Source organism: Selaginella moellendorffii, unplaced genomic scaffold, assembly GCF_000143415.4.
Source record: "Selaginella moellendorffii unplaced genomic scaffold, v1.0 SELMOscaffold_103, whole genome shotgun sequence".
NCBI classification, from domain to species: domain Eukaryota; kingdom Viridiplantae; phylum Streptophyta; class Lycopodiopsida; order Selaginellales; family Selaginellaceae; genus Selaginella; species Selaginella moellendorffii.
The window spans coordinates 486,383-503,728 of NW_003314364.1; the positions used below are offsets into that span (position 1 = coordinate 486,383).

The following is a 17,346-nucleotide window of genomic DNA, read 5'->3' on the forward strand; positions in this document are numbered from 1 at the left end:
TCTCTCTGCCACAAACTACTAACCGTGAACCGGTTTTAATATTCCCTTCAAGTGTTATAGAGCGAGTTATAATAGAATCTTTACATGCGCGTGTCTGCTCGGAAGTTGAACCATCTCTTCTTGCTCGACTTGTCGTGCCCATCCTCCGCCGCTGCCGCTGCCGCTGCTTGCTCCTCGTCCTCTGCCTTCTTGGCTGTGCCAAAAGAATCTTGGATCGACTCCCTCAGCTTCAATAGCTCGTCAACCTTGATCAATCAGCCGCGTCAGTCAAGCCCACACAGCCCAGTAAAAATACGCCAACTTACAGCCACTTTCTCCTCGGAATACTTCTTCGTCACTGCAGCAAAACGGGCAAGCACCTGGGGAGAGAGTGAGAGAGCGAGAGGAGAAACCGGATTAATTACCTCGCGGTACTCGGTTTCAAACTGCTTCAGTTCCGCACGCTTGGCTAGTATTTGTCCCTCGACGTCTCTCAGCCTCTCGGCACTCTTTTGGCAGGCGTCCACGCAGCACGCCTCAATGGTATATGACGCGGCCTTGAAAAAATTGTCACCTAGATCGAGAGAGCATTGCCGTCACCCACAAGAGCAAAGCTAAAGGCATACCATAGACGGCAAAAATGTGTGTTCCAGGTTTCAGTTCCGACATCTCACAAGGCTGGAGTCCCTCGAGCTTTTTAAAGAATGCAGCATCCGGATCTTTTGCCATAGCTAGCTGCGAGGAGAAAGAGGGATGAGTTTAGTGCAATGCCAAAACCGTGCCTGCTTAACACACCGCGTTGACTGCCGGATCAAGGCGATACACTTGGAAGTGGAGGAAATAAAGCCCTGCGGATGTCACCTTTCCAGTTTTGATGCTGTCCTCCTACAACCGAACAGGCACGCAACTGCAGTCAATGCTTATGCTGGAGGGCCACGCCGTCAGGCTCACCTGGATTGCCAGACCCAAGCCTCCATTCTCCTCCTGCTCAAAGTAGAGTAGCTGGCCAGAACAAGAACGAGAGCCGGGTGGTGGAGACTAGAGATGGAATTAAGCTTGCCTTGAATTTGCTCTGGGCAACAGACGTAGCCCGCACCACGACCCCAGCGGCTGCTTGGTCCGGCGAGATTGTTACGCCGTAGAAATGCGCCCCTTGCTTCTCCACCTGCTTTGACGGTACAAGCCCGGGATGAGGCACAGGCGGTCGAACAGCGAGGCAAACCTTGTCGTTGAAAGGCCGGCCGAGAGGCAAAGGCCTGATCGTCACGGTCCCATTCAACGCATCCTCTAAAACTTGGGCGGAGATGGTAGTCTTGATCGGCACGCCCAGCTTGCTGAAGAAACCAGATGTATAAAAGGTGTCTTGCTTGCTATCCTCACCTGAACAATGCAACGAACATGGTGTTGACTGTCCCCAGGTTGGAGAGGTCCAGCTCCATATCCAGGCCATCGAGATCAACTGCCTACGAGGGAGACGAGATCAAAACGGCAGACGAGTGTAGCGCGTTACGGACCTGGAACCCTCCGATGTCGTAGCTCCTCCGCTTCTCGGGATCGCCCAGAATTCCATACGCATACGCAACCTCCTTGAACAAATCGGGTGCCTGGGGATTGTTGGCATTCTTGTCGGGATGGTATCTGCGTTGGGGGGATCTCGCTCGATCTCGAAGAAGTAGACCAGAAAGGAGAGTACCTGAGGGCCAGCTTCCGGTACGCACTCTTGATCTGCTGCGCCGTTGCATCGCGGGGGACGCCCAGCACCTCGTACGGGTCCCTGTGCACCGGGGAAGCCACCGGCCTGACGTCGCCCATGACTTTCTACGAGGAGGAGGAGGAGGCGGAGGAGGTCATCCTGTTACCTAAGAAAGGGGGAGGGGGGCATATGCCAAATAAAATCGGGGCGTGGTGTTAGGGTTTAGGGGCGAACAATGGCAGCGGCGGTGGACATGGCGGTGCAGAAGAAGCCCCAGTCGGCGGTGTGGACGACCGTGAAGCCGTTTGTGAATGGGGGCCTGGCCGGCATGGGTGCCACTTGCGTCATCCAGCCCATTGACATGATCAAGGTAGCCCGGATCTGGATGGATCCATGGATCAACCCGCGTCTGTGCCCTTGTCGCAGGTCAGAATTCAGCTGGGCGACGGCAGTGCGATGCAGGTTGCCAAGAGCTTGTATGCCCGGGAGGGGCTGGGTGCGTTTTACAAGGTATGGAGTCTTGGCCATGCAGCAAACAATGCAAACGATGCTCTTTTCTTTTTTGCCTTTTATCTTGCAGGGCCTCTCGGCGGGCTTGCTGCGGCAGGCGACATACACGACGGCGCGGCTGGGATCCTTCAGGTGAGGCTCAGTTCGTTGCTGCACTCGGTGTCTCATGCGTCATCGATCCCGCAGAGTGCTGACGAACAAGGCCACCGCCGCCAACGACGGCAAGCCCCTGCCGCTCTACCAAAAGGCCTTTTGCGGGTTGACGGCGGGCGCCATTGGTGCGTGCGTGGGGAGCCCCGCAGACTTGGCCCTCATCCGGATGCAGGCGGACTCCACCCTGCCGGAAGCGCAGCGGCGCCACTACAAGAACGCGTTCCACGCGCTGACGCGGATTGGCAAAGACGAGGGCGTGCTGGCGCTGTGGAAGGGAGCCGGACCCACGGTTGTGAGGGCCATGGCGCTCAACATGGGAATGCTGGCATCTTACGACCAGAGCGTCGAAGTGTTCAAGGCGTTCCACTTCTCCGAGATTCCCACAGTGATAGGTTGGTGCTCCAGCCAGCCAGCAGCACCACCACCACCTTTTCTCTAACACCTGCTTTTGCTTCCGCAGGCGCGAGTGCAGTGTCGGGTTTCTTTGCTTCTGCATGCAGCCTACCCTTCGACTACGTTAAGACGCAAATACAAAAGATGCAGCCGGGGCCTGATGGCAAGTACCCCTTCTCGGGCTCTTTGGATTGCGCCGTCCAGACGTTCAAAAAGCACGGGCCTCTCAAGTTTTACACGGGCTTTGGAACGTATTGCGTGAGGATCGCGCCCCATGTCATGGTAGGCATATGCTATTTGTTCTCCCTCCACTCACCCGCTGGCGACCATTGCAGATGACATGGATATTCCTCAACCAGATACAAAAGTTAGAGACTCGCGTGGGCCTGTGATTCTTTTCTTTCGTTTTTTGGTGCAAGTTCGCAATTCCTGACAACGAATGCAAGGCAACACCGCGGGTGCAGAGGGGGTTTACCATAAGTCTGTAGTTGTTCCCAGGACGAATTTTATCTTGATTTTAGAAGAGAATAAGACTTCGATTAATATGACATGACATGGCAGCTTGCTTGTCCACGCGCCACGCTGGCGATGTGGGGAAACGCGCTATGCGTCGATTGACTCCGGGCGGGAGGAATGGTGCTTGTAGCGGTGGAGGAGATGGGCGACGACTGCAACACACTCGTATCAAGCCCAAGCCCGAGTCGAGACGTGGCACCCGCGCTCGAGCTTAACTTCCCTTCCTGTCACCCGCTCGTGGCGGCACACTACCACCTGCACATACCCGCAGTGCCACTGTTTGAGCACGGTAATCTTGTGCACAGCATGATTGCAATTTGCAACACCTGTGCATGCAGCCGAGCAAGTCATCGCCACACGATACCGGTTGGCGACGCAACAGCAGCAGCGTAGCAGCATGGACGTGGGCACGCAGATTGCATCCTACGCGGATCAAGTCAAGGAGATGAAAGGGAGGATCAACTGGCTGCAGGAAAGCTTGCGGCGGTCGTCGGGAGCGGCTGCCCAGGAGCACACGGAGAACTTGGGTAAATTCTTTGCCGTCCAGTCCGTTAAGGTTGAAGAGCTAGGCCAGCAGATAGATGTCTTTTCTGAGGAGTTGCGGCAGTGGGAGGAGGCCGAAAATCCCACCGATGACAATCGCTTGTCCTCGTTGGCTCGCACAGTGATCCAGGAGGCTACCAGGGACAGGGCTGCCGGCCAAACGGTGAGGATCCAGCTGTCGGATCTAGTCCAGCAGCGGGAGCAGCGACGAGATCAGAGCCCGTGCCTGAGCATTAGCAGGAATGACTTGGAGATGAAGCGCAAGGCAATGGGGGCGAGGGTGGCCAGGGCTGCCAAGCACGAGGCCAAGCGCAGGAAGGTGCAAGAGGTGAAGTTCCCTTTCAAGGTTGGTATTCCTGCCGCCACGAGGCCTCAGGGTGGCGTTCGCACGGGTCAGCTGAGGAGGAGCAACAAGAGCATCCTGAATGGCACGGCGGCTGGCGTGCAGGGCTGCATCAACAGCCTGCAAAGGGAGGTTCTGCGGCTCAAGGAGATTGTCGAGGACAGGGACCAGCAACTGTGTGCGGAGCAGCGCCAGAGATATGACTTGGAGAAGAGGCATGCTGTCGAGGTAAGGGCGTTTCTCATGGAGGCCGAGGATAGGACACGGCAGTTCAAGTTTGAGCAGGCCCTTGCGGAAAACAAAATCTCCAACCTGTTAGCTGAGCTAGAGCGGCCAAGGGTGGTGGAGGTGGAACATGCACAAGAGCAGCACAAAGCCGCTCTTGACGCTGATAACAACATTGAGGTTGTGGTGGAACAGCCCGATGATGCCAAGGGCGCTGACGATCCTGATGCAGTGGTGGAGGCTGTCCAGAAGCGGAGGCAGCAGCAGCAGCAAGAGGATGACGAGGTCCCCGTTGCTAGTACGCAAGACCAGATGGATACGGATAATGTCAACCGCCAGGTCCCGGTAACTAGCGGGCCTGTCGCGTGTAGCAGCCGATTCTACGGAAGGGAGATCGCCATCAACGGCACCCAGCTCAGGCAAGCACTCAAGCTCAAGAGCATTGCCGAGGCCAAGGCTGAGAACCTCAAGAGGCAAGTTAATGCTCTCAAGAAGCTCGCCGGGGAGTTGCAACACGAACAGCAGCAGCACAGCCGACACAGGAGAGAGAGCGGGAGCAGCGACGTGGAGAGATTGCAGGCCCAGCTGCTGCAGTTGAAGAAGCAGCTGGCTGACAAGACGAGGGAGCTCGAGGCTGAGCAAAGTAAGCGAAGCGATGAAGCTAGAGAGAGGGCGGCGGCAGTGGCGAGGCTGGAAATCGAGGTTGGTACTTGCCTTCCCCCATTGTCACAATGCAGTTACAAGTGTACGTTGTAGGTTGTGTTGCACAAGAACCTGGCCTCCGAGTTGAAGGCTGAAAAAAAGCAGCGGTGCAAAGTTGAGAGCCAGTTAAAGGATATCCGGTGTCATATGGAAGATCACGCTAAACAGGATCATTGGCGGCAGCAGAGCTACGATGCCATCTCGCACAAGCAAAACCGACGGCTTCAGCTCAGCCTCAAGAAGTCAAGGCACAAGTATGAGCAGCTGCATGACTTCTGGAGAAAGGAGCAAGGGTGTAGGCTGTCGTCGGACAGTCGGTGCCACAGGCTCCACGTCTTGTGCTCCACTACGGCCGAGAGGCTGGATGAGCTAAAAGATCTATTGGTGGAGCTCGAGGCTCAACAGCGTCCGAGAGAACAAGCCAAGTGGCACGCATGTAGTCACCAGGACATGCCGGACTTACGTTTCAGCCGATTGGACGGCCCAGGTACCATGGGAGAGGATTCCAAGCTTGAGACGTCAGAGAAGCTGCTCTTTTTGCTGGACAAGCTTGCAAAAGGACTGGATGACGAGCAGCAGCAGCAGCAGCATGGCGGCGGCGAGAGCGCTGGCGAGCGCGAAGCGTTGGTGTCTGGAATGAGGAAGAAAGTGAGCGACTTGGCGAGGTTGCTGAGGGACGAATTGCAGGACAGGGATAGCGGTGACGAAGCGGAGCAGCAGGAGCAGCAGCAAGGCCTGACGGCGGAGCAGCAGCTGGCACAGCTGGGGCGGGTGTGCGAGTTGCAGGGCAAGAAGTTGCGAGCGGCGGAGGGGAGGGTGGCGGTGCTCAAGAAGCACGTGTCACGGCTCAGGCGAGTGGCGGACGAGACTAGCAAAGAGCTGGAGCACGAGAGGTCGTGGAATCAGCCGCAGCACCAGAGCAGCAGGAACAACAGCAGCAGCAGCCTCGCCCGGATCAAGCTGCTAGAGATACAGCTGCTCGAGTACAAGCGGCAGGCAGAGGACAAGGCCAAGGATCTCAAGCACGAGCGCAGCCTGAGGTTCGACCTCGAGAGCCGCAGCGCCACCCACATCCAGCACCTCCTGCAACAACTCGACGAGCATGATGTCGAGCGCCAGGACGTGTGCGTCCAGGTGCAAGAAGAAGATCCGGTTGAGGCCATGCACGTCTTTGTGCTGGAGCTGCTGGTCGGGGAGAAGTCCGAGGCTCTGGCGCACGAGAGGCGGGAGAGAGGCGAGGCCGAGGCCAGGAACAGGGAGCTGGCTACGCTGCTGAGCTACGCGCAGGTGGAGATTGCAAATGCCAACCAACGGGACGATGAGCTGTGTCAGGTGTCGGCCTGCCAGGGGCACAAGGTGGTGGAGCTGACGGCGTTACTGGAGCGCTTTGCCAAGAGGCTGGACGAGTGTGAGGGCGATAAGGGCGTGTCTTGTGTGCCGAGTGTGAGACAGAGCGACCCGGATGATGCCGGTATGTCAACGTCAACCTGGAATAGTGGTGCTAGTGATGAATGTGTCAAGTTGACGGCATCCATGTTGACACTGGAGGAGGACAAGGGGGGGATGCTGGTAGTGGAACAGGAGCAACACCCACATGCTGCAGCCACCAAGCTTAGGAGCTGTGAAGATTTCATTGCCAATCTTAAGAAACAAGTCAAAGACCTCGAGCTGTCGGAGGAGGTGCTGCGCTACCGTGATAAGGTTTGGCGGCGAGGCTTGCTGGCCTTCGATCAAGTCCTCTTGCTCTGTTTCGGCGCTCTGTTTGCATTCAACAGGATCACCATTTTGTTGAGAGACAAAGTTCCCACATAGAAAACAAAAGACATTGTTTCTTGCAAAGCCTTGTCGTTGACAAAAACTTAACTCATTCCAAAACTTGGCAAACCTAGAGTCACAGCTCTCCACAATCGACAATGACGCATGCCTTTTTGGGGCGGTCGTCACGATCCGTGGGCTGGGTTTCGATCATCTTGACCACGTCCATGCCTTCGAGAACATGACCAAAAACGACGTGCTTCTTGTCCAGCCAGTCCGTCTGCGCAGCTCGCTTTTCAGTCACATACAGATGGAACAAGAGCACCAGATAGTCACCTTGACAGTGCAGAGGAAGAACTGGCTCCCGTTGGTATTGGGCCCGGCGTTAGCCATGCTCAGAACTCCTGGCCCAGTGTGAGTCACTGTAAGCAAAAAAGCAAGCGTGAGTCGAGAGGTACACAGCTTCAGTACTTACGCTTGAAATTCTCGTCTTCAAACTTTCCACCATAGATGCTCCGTCCACCAGTCCCCTGCAAACAAACAAGCTCTTGCCTTAACAACCAGCAACGTCTATCTCCTCCTTACATCACATCTATCGAAATCTCCGCCTTGGATCATAAAGTTCTTAATCACCCTGTGGAAAGCAGAGCCCTTGTAGCCATACCCCTTGTCACCTGAAACAAAGAGAGCGGTCAAGAGCAGAAGGGAAGCCTCGATCTCTTGTCACCAGCGCACAAGGCTCGGAAGTTCTCCACGGTCCTGGGGACGTCGTCCCCGTACAAACCAATCACGATGCGACCCACCGGCTCGTTGCCGATCTTCATGTCAAAGTAGCACTTCCTGGTGACTTTAGCTTGTAGCGTCGACGGCTCCACGCTCTGCCAAGACACAAATCGTCACACAAGCTCTCCATGGCCGGCATTCTAAGACTTACAACAGCGGCCTGGGTTGCAAAAGGGCGGCTCCGGCTCATCACGGCAACTGGCGAGGGTGAAGCTCTCATCGCCTTGGGCAGCAGCTGCTGCGACGGCGACACAAAGGAGGAGGAGCGCAGCCATGCCAAGGTGGGCCGAGAGGCGGCCGCGGCCATACCGGGCATGGATGCACACAACTTGCCCCTCGCCGCCGCCATGCTCGACTGTTTGGCCGCTTGATTGATAAACCTAGGTAGGCACACAAAATATCTCAGGCTCCCCAAGATATTATTTTCAGGGCAGTGGAGAATGGAGAATGCCAACTCTTTGCTTTTTACACGACAAGCGCTCGTTCGCTACGCGGGTACAGCCCCATCTACACACACATTTTGCAGTAAGTCACACAGACAAGCCGGACGAAGAAACCTTGACCTGGCTCACAAGCATATCAATCTGTTCTCTGTACATTTGCTTCACGTCCGCAAGATCCGCTCGAAGCTCCTCCACCTGCGACCACGGCATATTCAAGACAGCGAGGAGAACAAACCGGTGGACACCAACCTGCTCGTCCCTTTCCCCCATGAGCTCCAAGGCAGAAGCATGCCTCCGCCGTAACGCCTCCAACTCGGCACGCAGACCACGCAAAGTTGACGCTTCACTCCGTAGCTTCTCGCACTGTCAGAGCACAACGTTGACTGGGAAATGCCAAGACCGAGCTTGTGCCTACCTCACTCGTGCTTCTCACAAGCTCTTCGGCCAGCGCAGCTCGAGTTGATTCCAGCTCCGCCTGTAACATCAGATAGCAAACAGATTGATGCCTCGCTGCTTACCAGGCGAGTCGCGTACGACGACAACTCCCCCTCCTTGTGCCGCATCACCGACTCAAACTGCTCCGCCGATACATTGCCTTTGCTCACAGGAGGTGGCGAAGGAGGCGGCGGCTCCGCCACCATGGCCTTGTAAGAGTCTAGCGACGCCTGCAAGAAGTGACCCTCCTCCATGCCATTGACGCTCGTCAAGCTAGGCAAGCGCCACTGTTGTGTACCTGAAGCTGCCGCGCGACTGTTCATCTTGTCGTCGGCAACCCGCTGCACCCGCTCCTCCGCCTCTCCGCGCATTTCTCGCTCTCTGCTGAGCTCCTGCACTCACAGAGCGGATGTCAAAAGGACGAGATACGCCAACTACGTGCCTGCTCCAGTGCTAGCCTTCGGGACCTCTCCTGGCCAAGGACTTGTGCATACTTCTCCTTGACATCAATCAATTCCTCGTGCAAAACTTTGGCTCGCCCTTCGTGTGATGCAGCCGATTCCAGTGCAGCTAACAACTCCTGCCGGGTCTCAGATGCTCTTGCCCGCTCCGCTTCAAGCGAGCGCGTCACTTGAGACAGCTCGGCCTTGACACACGACACCTGCGTTGCCTCAAGGTACTTGAGTTGCCGCAACTACACCAAAGGAGATTAACACTACCTGAGCTTCCATGACCGCCAGCCGTGACAACGTCTGTGACAAGCGCTCGTTTGTAGCTCTCTCCCGTTCCGTTGCAGCTGCTGCCTTTGCGTCAGCCTCCTGCATGTGTTGTGAGTGAACAACTTCATCATCAGGGGCACACACACGCGCCACACCTGCAAGCGAGAGTTGAGAGCTCGTTCTGCACCACTCCAAGCTTCCGCCCTCATAGCCGATGACTCCTGTTGAGCAGAGAGCAGGCAGTTTGAGAACATGGACAGCGGCTATATATATGGAGAGAGACGGCTCACTCACCTGCATTGCCTCTATTTGACGGAGCAAAGGCCTCGTGGACTCGGGAACCCGCGCAACAAGATCATCATACCGCGTTTCTGCATCCTGTACATACACCCCTGACGCGCGTATGCAAGTGCTCCCTCGCCAAAGCTTTCAGACAAACCTGGCAGCGCCTCTCGAGGCTTTCAATGTCTTTCCTCAGCACATCCTCCCGGTACGCTGCCTATACAACGAGCCAGCTATAAGTTGTAACGTAGATGGAGCACATCATGTCTCGGAGCCTCACCACTTGTTCTGCTCGACTTAGGCCCTGGCGGAGCTCCTCGAGCGATTGCACAAGAGCGCTCTCCCTCTGAGCAGCCTGATGCAGCCGCTGGTCCAGGTCCGCTTTGGCCTGGCTGCTCGCACGAGATTCCGCGCGTGCCTCACTTTCCCTTGCTTCGTTCACCATCTTGGTATAGAATTCCCTCTGGGCTGCGAGATCCGCATGCCCCTTGTCAAGCGTCTCCTGCAGCGCTTTCTCCGTGGCGGCTTTATCTTTCCTCATGCTCTCTACTTTGGCTTCTTCAACCTGTCCAGTAGCAGGGTGAGAAACGAAAAGAGAGAACAACAGGCGTACCTGTAGCTTGGAATGGAGCCGCTGCTTCTCTTCTTCCAGCTCCCGAACCTGTAAATCCCGCCATCACCATCTCAAACGTTTAACACACCAGCACACTCTGATGTTTCACCTGGGACCGTAACTTCCGGATTGCAGCCTCCTGAGAAGCTTGCTTCTTTGAGAGCTCTTCACCTGACAAACAGCAGCGGGTGTTAGGAGAGGAGAGGGGGGGCACTGGTTACCTTCGGCCATGACCTGTTTAATGATATCGTCCTTCTCCTTGAGCAGGGCCGTGGAGTCGGACTTTCGATTCACTTCTCTACGCAGCATGTCACGTTCCTTGGTCAGGGCGTACACCTGCTCGCGCATTGCCAAATGAGTGAAGAGCGTCCAAATCTAAACGAGAGAGAGAGAGGGAGAGAGAGGGTGTGCTGACTTTGCGCTCGGCAGCGCCTAGCTCCTGCTTGAGCGCCTCCAGTTCCACTTGGCTGCTTCGTTTCTGTGACAAAGGAGCGGCGTGAGTGCAAGGACGAAGCAGTGAGATACTCTCACCTTGCTGGCCTCCTCCAGGGAGCGCCTGAGCTGCTCCTTCTCCTCGATGAGCCGTGAGATCTGGTGGGCCTCGTCGAGCACCTACACACAGCCGAGTATAACTGGTGCACCACACACACCGAGTCCATACCTCCTCCTCATGAGTTAACTGGGCCTCACTGCTGGGTTGCTTGTCGTCCTCCTCCTCCTCCGCCGCCGCCGCCGCCGCCGCTGCATCCTGCGTCTGGACGATCTCACTCTCACCTGGGTCCAGCGCGTCATTGGTCCGTGGCGATCTGGGCAGCTCCGGATCTGGGGCTGGAGCAGGCGGCGTCACCTCCTCTGCTTTGTTGCTGCCAGCGCTACCTTCCAATCCCAGTGCCGAGTCGAAATTCCTTTCGATGGTCTTGACGCCCTCGCTGATTTTGGTGACTGCCCCAGCAATGTCGCTGCTCAAGTTCCACCACGCCATGCCCTAAAACGTTTGAGCGCGGCATTTTATCTGGTTGCAGATCACTGCGGCTGATCGAGCCCTAACATATTTGGGCAAGAAGACGCCACAGCAAGAAGCCCAATGCCCGCGCAAGATCCTCACAGGGACGATGGTGATCCGCTCACCAAGCTCATCCTTCGGGCTCAAGCTTTCCGTGACAAGCTCGCCGAGTCCTCCAGCCGGCATCGTGAGTCCGTTAAGTCGATCGAGAGGTCTTCCCAGAAGGATGCAAGCTTGGAGGTGGACCTCATTCTTGCTGGCGCTGGTGCGGGCGATGATAATTCTCGACTTGTGGAAGCGTCACTCGGTCTCGGGAATGACGACGAAAAAGAAGCTGAGGAGGAGGCAGCTCTTTTGCAGGAGCTCTTCTTTTCTAGAGAATCAACAACAACAACAGCAACAACAAGGTCGACGACGGGGACGACTGAGATAGATCCCCGAAACGATGGACTGTGCTTGCTCGTGACAATTGGAAAGGTGGTGCTCTTGGACGAGACAGTGGAAGACCTGACCAAGATCAAGCCAAGCATCCTGTGCCACTTTGGCAGCACAATTTCAATGCTATCATCTTGTACGTGCCTCCTGACGCTCTTCTTCCCTGCTGTGTTTGACGCCCAGGGTCTCAAGCTTTGCCCTGAGCAGCGAATTTCAGTCACCCCGGTCACAGTCCAAAAGAGAATGCTACTCTTTGAGTACAGGTCGCAGCTGTTTTGGAAACTGACATCCATGAGAGCTCAACAGGAGTGGTGTGCTCAACCCGTCAAGACAACTCTTTACCTCAGGTGGCAATCCGGTGAAGCATTAGAGTGTTATGGCTATGTGTCCTTGAACAACGCCATACAAGTGGGAGGTTTGCAGACTAGCTTGGTACTAGCTGCTGGCAAAAGCATAAAAGATGATGTGCATCCTGCTGTAATCAAGCCAACGCGGTTCAAGACCAAAGCTAGTTCCGTCGAGCCCGTGACGAGCCTTAGAAGTTCCAAGAGCAACATCGACTTGGAAGGAAGAGCCATTGCAACTGTCGACATTGGGATGGTGCTCGTCCGTGAATCAAGCGTGGGTGCTGCTCCGAAGAAGACGAGTTGCTACATCCACGCAGGGGATGAACAGGTATCTCAGGTCTGGTTTGGGTGAGCTCATTTCCTTTTGCTTTGCTCAGGAACCTTGGATTTATCTTAACTTGCACAACTTGGCGGCGGAGTTTACCAGAGTGCAATCCGCAAGATCCCAAACCATGCTCTTGGTTGTCAAGTCAGGTTGTAGAGTTGCTTTCGCGAGTATCAGGTTGTCACGGAAGAACAGGTACCGCCAGAAGTTTTTGGATGCTGTATTGCAACCGAGCCCAAGCGAGGAATGCCTGATATTCTTGGAAGCATGGGACAGCTTGCGAGCGTATGAGGGGCTGGGAGAGGGTGGACTGGAGGGCTTGCTCGGAATGCTCAAGGTCCCATACTCTTTGGGCTCATGGACGGAACGAACTTCAAGGCACGGGATTGTCAAGTTTTCAGGCTGCTTCAGAGTTTGGCATCCGAGCAACAAGTCAGTGTCTGGCAAGGTCACAGTGATTGTTGTGCTTGGCTTGAGATACCAAGTCTTGAAGATCCAGAAAGAGAACCAGGCAGCGGCTGTGATCCAATCTTGTTTTCGAAAGTTCCTATTTGAAAAGTCACAGCTCAAAGAAAATTGAGTAATTTCTGCGGAAAATGCATGACTAATGAGCTCTCGAGTTTTCTATCCAAACGGTTGGCTTAATTGACAGCCTAATATCCCATGTATTATTGCATACGGCATTGTGTGGTGAGAATGATGAAATGGACTTCTCTCACCAAAAGAATGCAGCCTAGCTGGTCTCGCGGGTATTCTAGCTGGTCTTATTCTTTACTGCTGTTGCTTTTCCATAGTATCTGAGGCAAGCACAAGTTACGCGAGTCTCAAACAGGTGCTACTCTTGTGTTATTTATGCAGAGTTTTTGTAAGAAATGGTGTTTCCAGTGGATAAAGAACTATCTAGGTCTTGTTCTTCTAAAGATTTCAAGAGTTTACAGTTTTACTATGTTTTTGTTTGCCTAAGTTCATTCTTAAGGTCCTTCATATAGAAAACATGCTTTCCAACATAAAATTGTTAACTATACTTCTGAGCTCCATCTTGAGTTTTTTCCAGCCCTAGCACGGATCAGGTACTGGGGCTGAAATGGTTGAGGTACATGGTCTGTTGGGATTGTCAAGAGCCTGAAATCAGAGAACCTGTTTGGAGTCAGATTGGGGAGGAACATTAGGCCCTGTGGTGGGCCTTTGGGTGTTCAAGTGATATGGGAGGCACACAATAAGAAACTTTGAAGATAAGCTAACAAGTATGATCATTTTGACCTAGTGGAGATTGTCATTGGCCTTGGTTCAACTGCAATACTTGTTCTTGGCACATCAAGGGAGACCAGACTGGGCCACAATGTGGTTACAACTGTGGCTCCCTTGCTTTGGAAGACTATAAAGACCATGATAGCAATGGCAACCTTTAATGTAATGCATTTGAATTTAGAGCTAAACTTTAAGTCTATTGTGTTAAAGAATTATAGAATGAGGAGTACCAACTTCCTATATTTAGCCCAGAATACTCTTTATATATTTCACTAATAAATTTAGATACTTTCCATAAATAGTTAATAAGATTATAGAGTGTCTAGTAGACTATTGTAAAAATGACTATGGGTATTGAAACTTACTTATTAGCAAGTCCTTTTGAATATTTTTTTTTATGTAGGATATTGGTATTATTGGTTCTTTTGATCAGTCTTTCCCAAAACTAGTTAAGAAACTAGTTTTTATATATGCACTTGACTTTAAGACCATAAGGATAGAATTCCTAAGTGGTATTAATTAAGAATATCTGATCTAATTAGAAAAATTCATTTGTTAATTTGCACTTGCCAGTGTTAGGAACCCCCATGACATTGAGCTTAATCCCTCAATATTCTTGAATTTACCATATTACCTAAACACTCTTGTTATCATGCCTTATGTGTTATTCCCATTTTTATCCCATTAGCTATTTATTAAAAGTATTAAGATACATTAGTTAGGAATATTTATAGAATGTAGAGATTTTTTTGAATACAACAATATTATTTCCACATTTAAATTTGCCATCTAGTGCCATTCCATATTTAATAAATTTTCAAATTTATCCTAAAAAGCTTACAGTGAGCTTTCATATTTGGGTGGGGGGGGGGGGGCGGCGATAGTGGGTAGTGGGTAGATGTAACACACAAATCTTTAAGCCCCAAAATGGGGTTGAAAGGGTGCCATTTGGTAGTGGCCAAATTGAGAATCTAATGAGCATAATATGTTTGGATTGGATATGTTTAAACAAGTCTCTAAAAAGGGACACATGAGGGATTGACACATGGCAAGTGTTATGACACATGAAAATGTCAAAACAAAATTTAAGATGGAATTCAAGATGGAACCTAAAATGGAGTCTGAGATAGAGTCCAAGATAGAGTCCAAGATGGAATTCGAGACCATGTCCAAGATTGAGACCAAGATTGTGTCCGAGATTGAGACCGAGACCAAGTTCGAGACCAAGACCAGGGCCAAGACCAAGTCTAAGTCTGAACCTGAGCCTAAGGGTGAAAACTTAAAGTGATTGTCCCCCAAGGTAGTTTGGTGAATCCCTATGATAGAACCAATTTAGCCAGGAAAGGCTAGTGTGTCTAAAGAAGGTTATACCCATATGGTGGATAATGATATAACTATGGAGGTGTCCAAAGCTAAAGTGAATATGAATGGACAAGTGGGGTAACTTGGTGAAGTGTTCAAGAGTTAGCTCTAGCTCCTCTGGGAGATTGAATGGTCAATGTTCCCAATTTAAGTATGTGTAAGCCATAAATTTTTCCCTTCCAATTTGTTAGCTTACCTTGTCTATTCGACCAACACTACCTTGGCCTTAGCTAAATTCCTTCGCCAAGGTTCCTGCCTATTGTACTAGCTCTTACTTGGTCCTACTTGGTTTTAGCTACTCACTGCACGAGCAACAGAGTGTTACCCATCCATTCACAGATTCCTAAATCTCCCTCAATCCCCCTCCCCGGGTTAGACTAGACTTAAGTGTAAGCGATTAAATTTTCCATTCAACTTTAGTCACTTAAACACCCCTCCGACCACTTGGAAGAGTTTCACTGACAACCTCTGTAAATCCTATTTTGGACTTAGGGACTTACTAACCCCAAGAATAGCATCCATGCCACTTAACCATTGCACTTGGTCTAAGTGCTCCATGTGTCCGATCCTATGACCGACACCCCAATGTACCACCAAATATCAACCCGTTACGCAAAGGCCATGCCTATTCACCTTGGTCACACCGGTGGTCTAACATTACTTACATCACAATCCCGTCTCTCAAAGACTGAGCCATCCATCCATGAGTGATCATCCCAGATCCACTCCTTAGCATCCTTAGGATGCCCACAGACATGGGGAATAACCTTCCCCAATATCCCTTTTCTGGTCCCCACCAAGTCCCTTTCTGCCCATGGTTGTGTTCGCCAACACTACCACTGGATTGAGGCCCACAGGCCTGACCACTAAGTCCCACGGTCCTCTGGGACTTCCTCACCACCCGACTGTATCTTTGGTCACTACACCAGAGGACTATTCCTCTTCCTTTCCCCAGTCTGGGCCTTTGGGACAACATTTCGGAACACCGTGGCCCTACATGAGCCTCATGGGTACTCTCCCCGCCTTCCACCTTTGGGTGCTCTAGCCATAGGCTTAGAGCGAGGTTCCGTTAAGCCACACCAGGTATCCAAGCAGATAGCAAATAGTGAGTACAGTCTTTCTAGGACAAGCTAGCCTTTCCTGGCCAAATTGGCTCCATTGGAGTCCTCCCCCTACTATACTTTTGGAGCTTACCAAACCCTCTAGGGTCCCTCCCCTTACTATACTTTTGGAGCGCACTAAACCCCCTAGGGTTTCGGACTCCTCTTGTGTCTTTTTTCTAGAGACTCACATATTGCTTGCTTTGCGCTTGTTCCTTGAGCACTTCGTTGGGAGTTCCATTCCCACTCTCAACCTTTCAAGTCGGAGCTTTTTGTAAGCTCCTGAGTTTGGACATCCCGGGAGGTCACCTAGCCCAGTACTATTCAAACCCAAGGACGCTTAACCCCAAGTATCCCAAGACCCTTAATCGATTGGAAAAGGAGGTGCATTCTTGTTCATGGGCCCTTTCCCTCTATATTTGAACCCCATAGATCGTTTCTTGAGTCGTTCCTTTTGGTTACTTACACTTTTAGTCCAAACATGTTACGTTTGTTTGGCTTTCGCTTCAGCCACTACTACGTGCCACCCTTTTGGCTCCATTTTGGGGCCTAGGGATTTTGTGTCTCACATTAAGGTTTGGCTACACTCCCTGCAGGAACAAGTAGCCAAACACACTAAGCCTTCAGATTCCAAACATCCCTTGGTACAACAAGACTTGATCATAGGACCCTCTACATCTTAAGCCTTAGATGCAACACTTACTTCGGGATGTTGGGGGGAAATACCGTGGCCTAATGGCCTAGTATGGGTACCCCTACTCCCCCACTTCCATCCCAAAGGGAAGGCCCAAGCCTCTAGGAAAGGCGAGAACCAATGAGCCACAAGGTACTCAAGTGGGGCACTACTTGTCGCGAATGTGATTTTGGGTATCGAAAGTTATTTGTTGGCTAATCCTTACAGACACTCTTTCCTTATTGCCACAACGGTATGAGGTCAGTATTGTTGGACCCTTTATCAGTCCCTTTTGTGCTAATGAAGTCATTGTGCATTTTGAGTGTACTTAAATCGGATGAACATAAGGATGGAATTCCCACGTGTTATTAGCTAAATATACTTAGCCTGGTAAGGAGTTCCCATCTCGTTATATCTTGCACTGGCTAGTGACAAAAACCCTCACGTATTGAGATTAGTCCCTCAATATCACTAGATGATAGCTTACCATGTCTACCAAACACCCTTGTTATCATGCCCTTTGTGTTAGTCTCATTTTTGTCCCAAATGCTATATATGGAAAGTGTCTAGATTCACTCATTTGGCATATCTACGAAATGTAAAGATTAACCTAAACACAATGGTGTTCGTCGTATGTCCAAATTTGCAATCTAAGGACATTCATATTTAATAAGTTTTGAGCTTGTCCTAGAGACTAACTCCTGGTATTAAGGGAGGCTTAGGGTGAAAGCCCAAAGCGTTTGTTCCTCAAGGGGTGAGGTGAGTT

At 52.0% G+C, this 17,346-nt stretch overlaps 6 protein-coding genes across 6 annotated transcripts; 3 read left to right on the forward strand and 3 right to left on the reverse strand.

Moving 5' to 3' along the window:
- Nucleotides 1–6: 6 nt before the first annotated feature.
- On the reverse strand, nucleotides 7–1,872 carry LOC9646789 (chaperone protein dnaJ 15). Its single transcript, XM_002990022.2, has 11 exons — nucleotides 1,673–1,872; nucleotides 1,494–1,617; nucleotides 1,360–1,442; nucleotides 1,202–1,313; nucleotides 1,040–1,144; nucleotides 931–981; nucleotides 775–864; nucleotides 606–714; nucleotides 405–553; nucleotides 306–359; nucleotides 7–245 (listed from the first exon to the last, which is right to left on the reverse strand). The coding sequence occupies exons 1-11, from the start codon at nucleotides 1,789–1,791 to the stop codon at nucleotides 81–83; spliced, it is 1,161 nt and encodes a 386-aa protein (XP_002990068.1). The 5' UTR covers nucleotides 1,792–1,872; the 3' UTR covers nucleotides 7–80.
- Nucleotides 1,863–3,290, forward strand: LOC9646790 (mitochondrial dicarboxylate/tricarboxylate transporter DTC). Its single transcript, XM_024663815.1, has 6 exons — nucleotides 1,863–2,042; nucleotides 2,099–2,182; nucleotides 2,253–2,314; nucleotides 2,369–2,727; nucleotides 2,796–3,010; nucleotides 3,064–3,290. Exons 1-6 carry the CDS (start codon nucleotides 1,908–1,910, stop codon nucleotides 3,118–3,120), a joined length of 912 nt encoding a protein of 303 aa, XP_024519583.1. The 5' UTR covers nucleotides 1,863–1,907; the 3' UTR covers nucleotides 3,121–3,290.
- A 71-nt stretch (nucleotides 3,291–3,361) lies between these two features.
- Nucleotides 3,362–6,869, forward strand: LOC9646775 (caldesmon). The gene is made up of 3 exons (XM_024663833.1): nucleotides 3,362–3,533; nucleotides 3,583–5,057; nucleotides 5,112–6,869. The coding sequence occupies exons 1-3, from the start codon at nucleotides 3,362–3,364 to the stop codon at nucleotides 6,867–6,869; spliced, it is 3,405 nt and encodes a 1,134-aa protein (XP_024519601.1).
- Nucleotides 6,819–8,008, reverse strand: LOC9646776 (peptidyl-prolyl cis-trans isomerase). Its single transcript, XM_002990023.2, has 6 exons — nucleotides 7,747–8,008; nucleotides 7,540–7,690; nucleotides 7,398–7,486; nucleotides 7,288–7,342; nucleotides 7,149–7,234; nucleotides 6,819–7,092 (listed from the first exon to the last, which is right to left on the reverse strand). Exons 1-6 carry the CDS (start codon nucleotides 7,942–7,944, stop codon nucleotides 6,949–6,951), a joined length of 723 nt encoding a protein of 240 aa, XP_002990069.2. The 5' UTR covers nucleotides 7,945–8,008; the 3' UTR covers nucleotides 6,819–6,948.
- LOC9646791 (golgin candidate 5) lies at nucleotides 7,998–11,122 on the reverse strand. The gene is made up of 17 exons (XM_024663812.1): nucleotides 10,749–11,122; nucleotides 10,619–10,699; nucleotides 10,503–10,565; nucleotides 10,309–10,423; nucleotides 10,197–10,258; nucleotides 10,088–10,135; nucleotides 9,755–10,039; nucleotides 9,632–9,691; nucleotides 9,487–9,570; nucleotides 9,348–9,413; nucleotides 9,193–9,291; nucleotides 8,916–9,134; nucleotides 8,557–8,865; nucleotides 8,454–8,513; nucleotides 8,288–8,401; nucleotides 8,159–8,233; nucleotides 7,998–8,102 (listed from the first exon to the last, which is right to left on the reverse strand). Exons 1-17 carry the CDS (start codon nucleotides 11,067–11,069, stop codon nucleotides 8,061–8,063), a joined length of 2,103 nt encoding a protein of 700 aa, XP_024519580.1. The 5' UTR covers nucleotides 11,070–11,122; the 3' UTR covers nucleotides 7,998–8,060.
- A 41-nt stretch (nucleotides 11,123–11,163) lies between these two features.
- LOC9646792 lies at nucleotides 11,164–12,842 on the forward strand. Its single transcript, XM_024663813.1, has 2 exons — nucleotides 11,164–12,200; nucleotides 12,250–12,842. Exons 1-2 carry the CDS (start codon nucleotides 11,172–11,174, stop codon nucleotides 12,775–12,777), a joined length of 1,557 nt encoding a protein of 518 aa, XP_024519581.1. The 5' UTR covers nucleotides 11,164–11,171; the 3' UTR covers nucleotides 12,778–12,842.
- The last annotated feature ends 4,504 nt before the right edge of the window (nucleotides 12,843–17,346 follow it).

What these genes read in the sequence shown, in the direction of transcription:
- LOC9646789 (XM_002990022.2), bottom strand. Translation starts at nt 1,791, where the DNA reads ATGGGCGACGTCAGGCCGGTGGCTTCCCCGGTGCACAGGGACCCGTAC. An exon ending in TTGCCCAGAGCAAATTCAAG is followed by an intron (nt 982 to 1,039) that starts GCAAGCTTAATT and finishes TGTTCTGGCCAG; the next exon opens with CTACTCTACTTTGAGCAGGA. An exon ending in TTGAAACCGAGTACCGCGAG is followed by an intron (nt 360 to 404) that starts GTAATTAATCCG and finishes CTCTCTCCCCAG; the next exon opens with GTGCTTGCCCGTTTTGCTGC.
- LOC9646790 (XM_024663815.1), top strand. Translation starts at nt 1,908, where the DNA reads ATGGCAGCGGCGGTGGACATGGCGGTGCAGAAGAAGCCCCAGTCGGCG. An exon ending in GGCTGGGTGCGTTTTACAAG is followed by an intron (nt 2,183 to 2,252) that starts GTATGGAGTCTT and finishes TTTATCTTGCAG; the next exon opens with GGCCTCTCGGCGGGCTTGCT. An exon ending in GGATCGCGCCCCATGTCATG is followed by an intron (nt 3,011 to 3,063) that starts GTAGGCATATGC and finishes CGACCATTGCAG; the next exon opens with ATGACATGGATATTCCTCAA.
- LOC9646775 (XM_024663833.1), top strand. Translation starts at nt 3,362, where the DNA reads ATGGTGCTTGTAGCGGTGGAGGAGATGGGCGACGACTGCAACACACTC. An exon ending in AGTGCCACTGTTTGAGCACG is followed by an intron (nt 3,534 to 3,582) that starts GTAATCTTGTGC and finishes CTGTGCATGCAG; the next exon opens with CCGAGCAAGTCATCGCCACA. An exon ending in TGGCGAGGCTGGAAATCGAG is followed by an intron (nt 5,058 to 5,111) that starts GTTGGTACTTGC and finishes TGTACGTTGTAG; the next exon opens with GTTGTGTTGCACAAGAACCT.
- LOC9646776 (XM_002990023.2), bottom strand. Translation starts at nt 7,944, where the DNA reads ATGGCGGCGGCGAGGGGCAAGTTGTGTGCATCCATGCCCGGTATGGCC. An exon ending in CTTCCGAGCCTTGTGCGCTG is followed by an intron (nt 7,487 to 7,539) that starts GTGACAAGAGAT and finishes TCTTTGTTTCAG; the next exon opens with GTGACAAGGGGTATGGCTAC. An exon ending in GAGATTTCGATAGATGTGAT is followed by an intron (nt 7,343 to 7,397) that starts GTAAGGAGGAGA and finishes GTTTGTTTGCAG; the next exon opens with GGGACTGGTGGACGGAGCAT.
- LOC9646791 (XM_024663812.1), bottom strand. Translation starts at nt 11,069, where the DNA reads ATGGCGTGGTGGAACTTGAGCAGCGACATTGCTGGGGCAGTCACCAAA. An exon ending in TAAACAGGTCATGGCCGAAG is followed by an intron (nt 10,259 to 10,308) that starts GTAACCAGTGCC and finishes GCTGTTTGTCAG; the next exon opens with GTGAAGAGCTCTCAAAGAAG. An exon ending in GTCAAATAGAGGCAATGCAG is followed by an intron (nt 9,414 to 9,486) that starts GTGAGTGAGCCG and finishes TCTGCTCAACAG; the next exon opens with GAGTCATCGGCTATGAGGGC.
- LOC9646792 (XM_024663813.1), top strand. Translation starts at nt 11,172, where the DNA reads ATGCCCGCGCAAGATCCTCACAGGGACGATGGTGATCCGCTCACCAAG. An exon ending in TCCACGCAGGGGATGAACAG is followed by an intron (nt 12,201 to 12,249) that starts GTATCTCAGGTC and finishes TGCTTTGCTCAG; the next exon opens with GAACCTTGGATTTATCTTAA.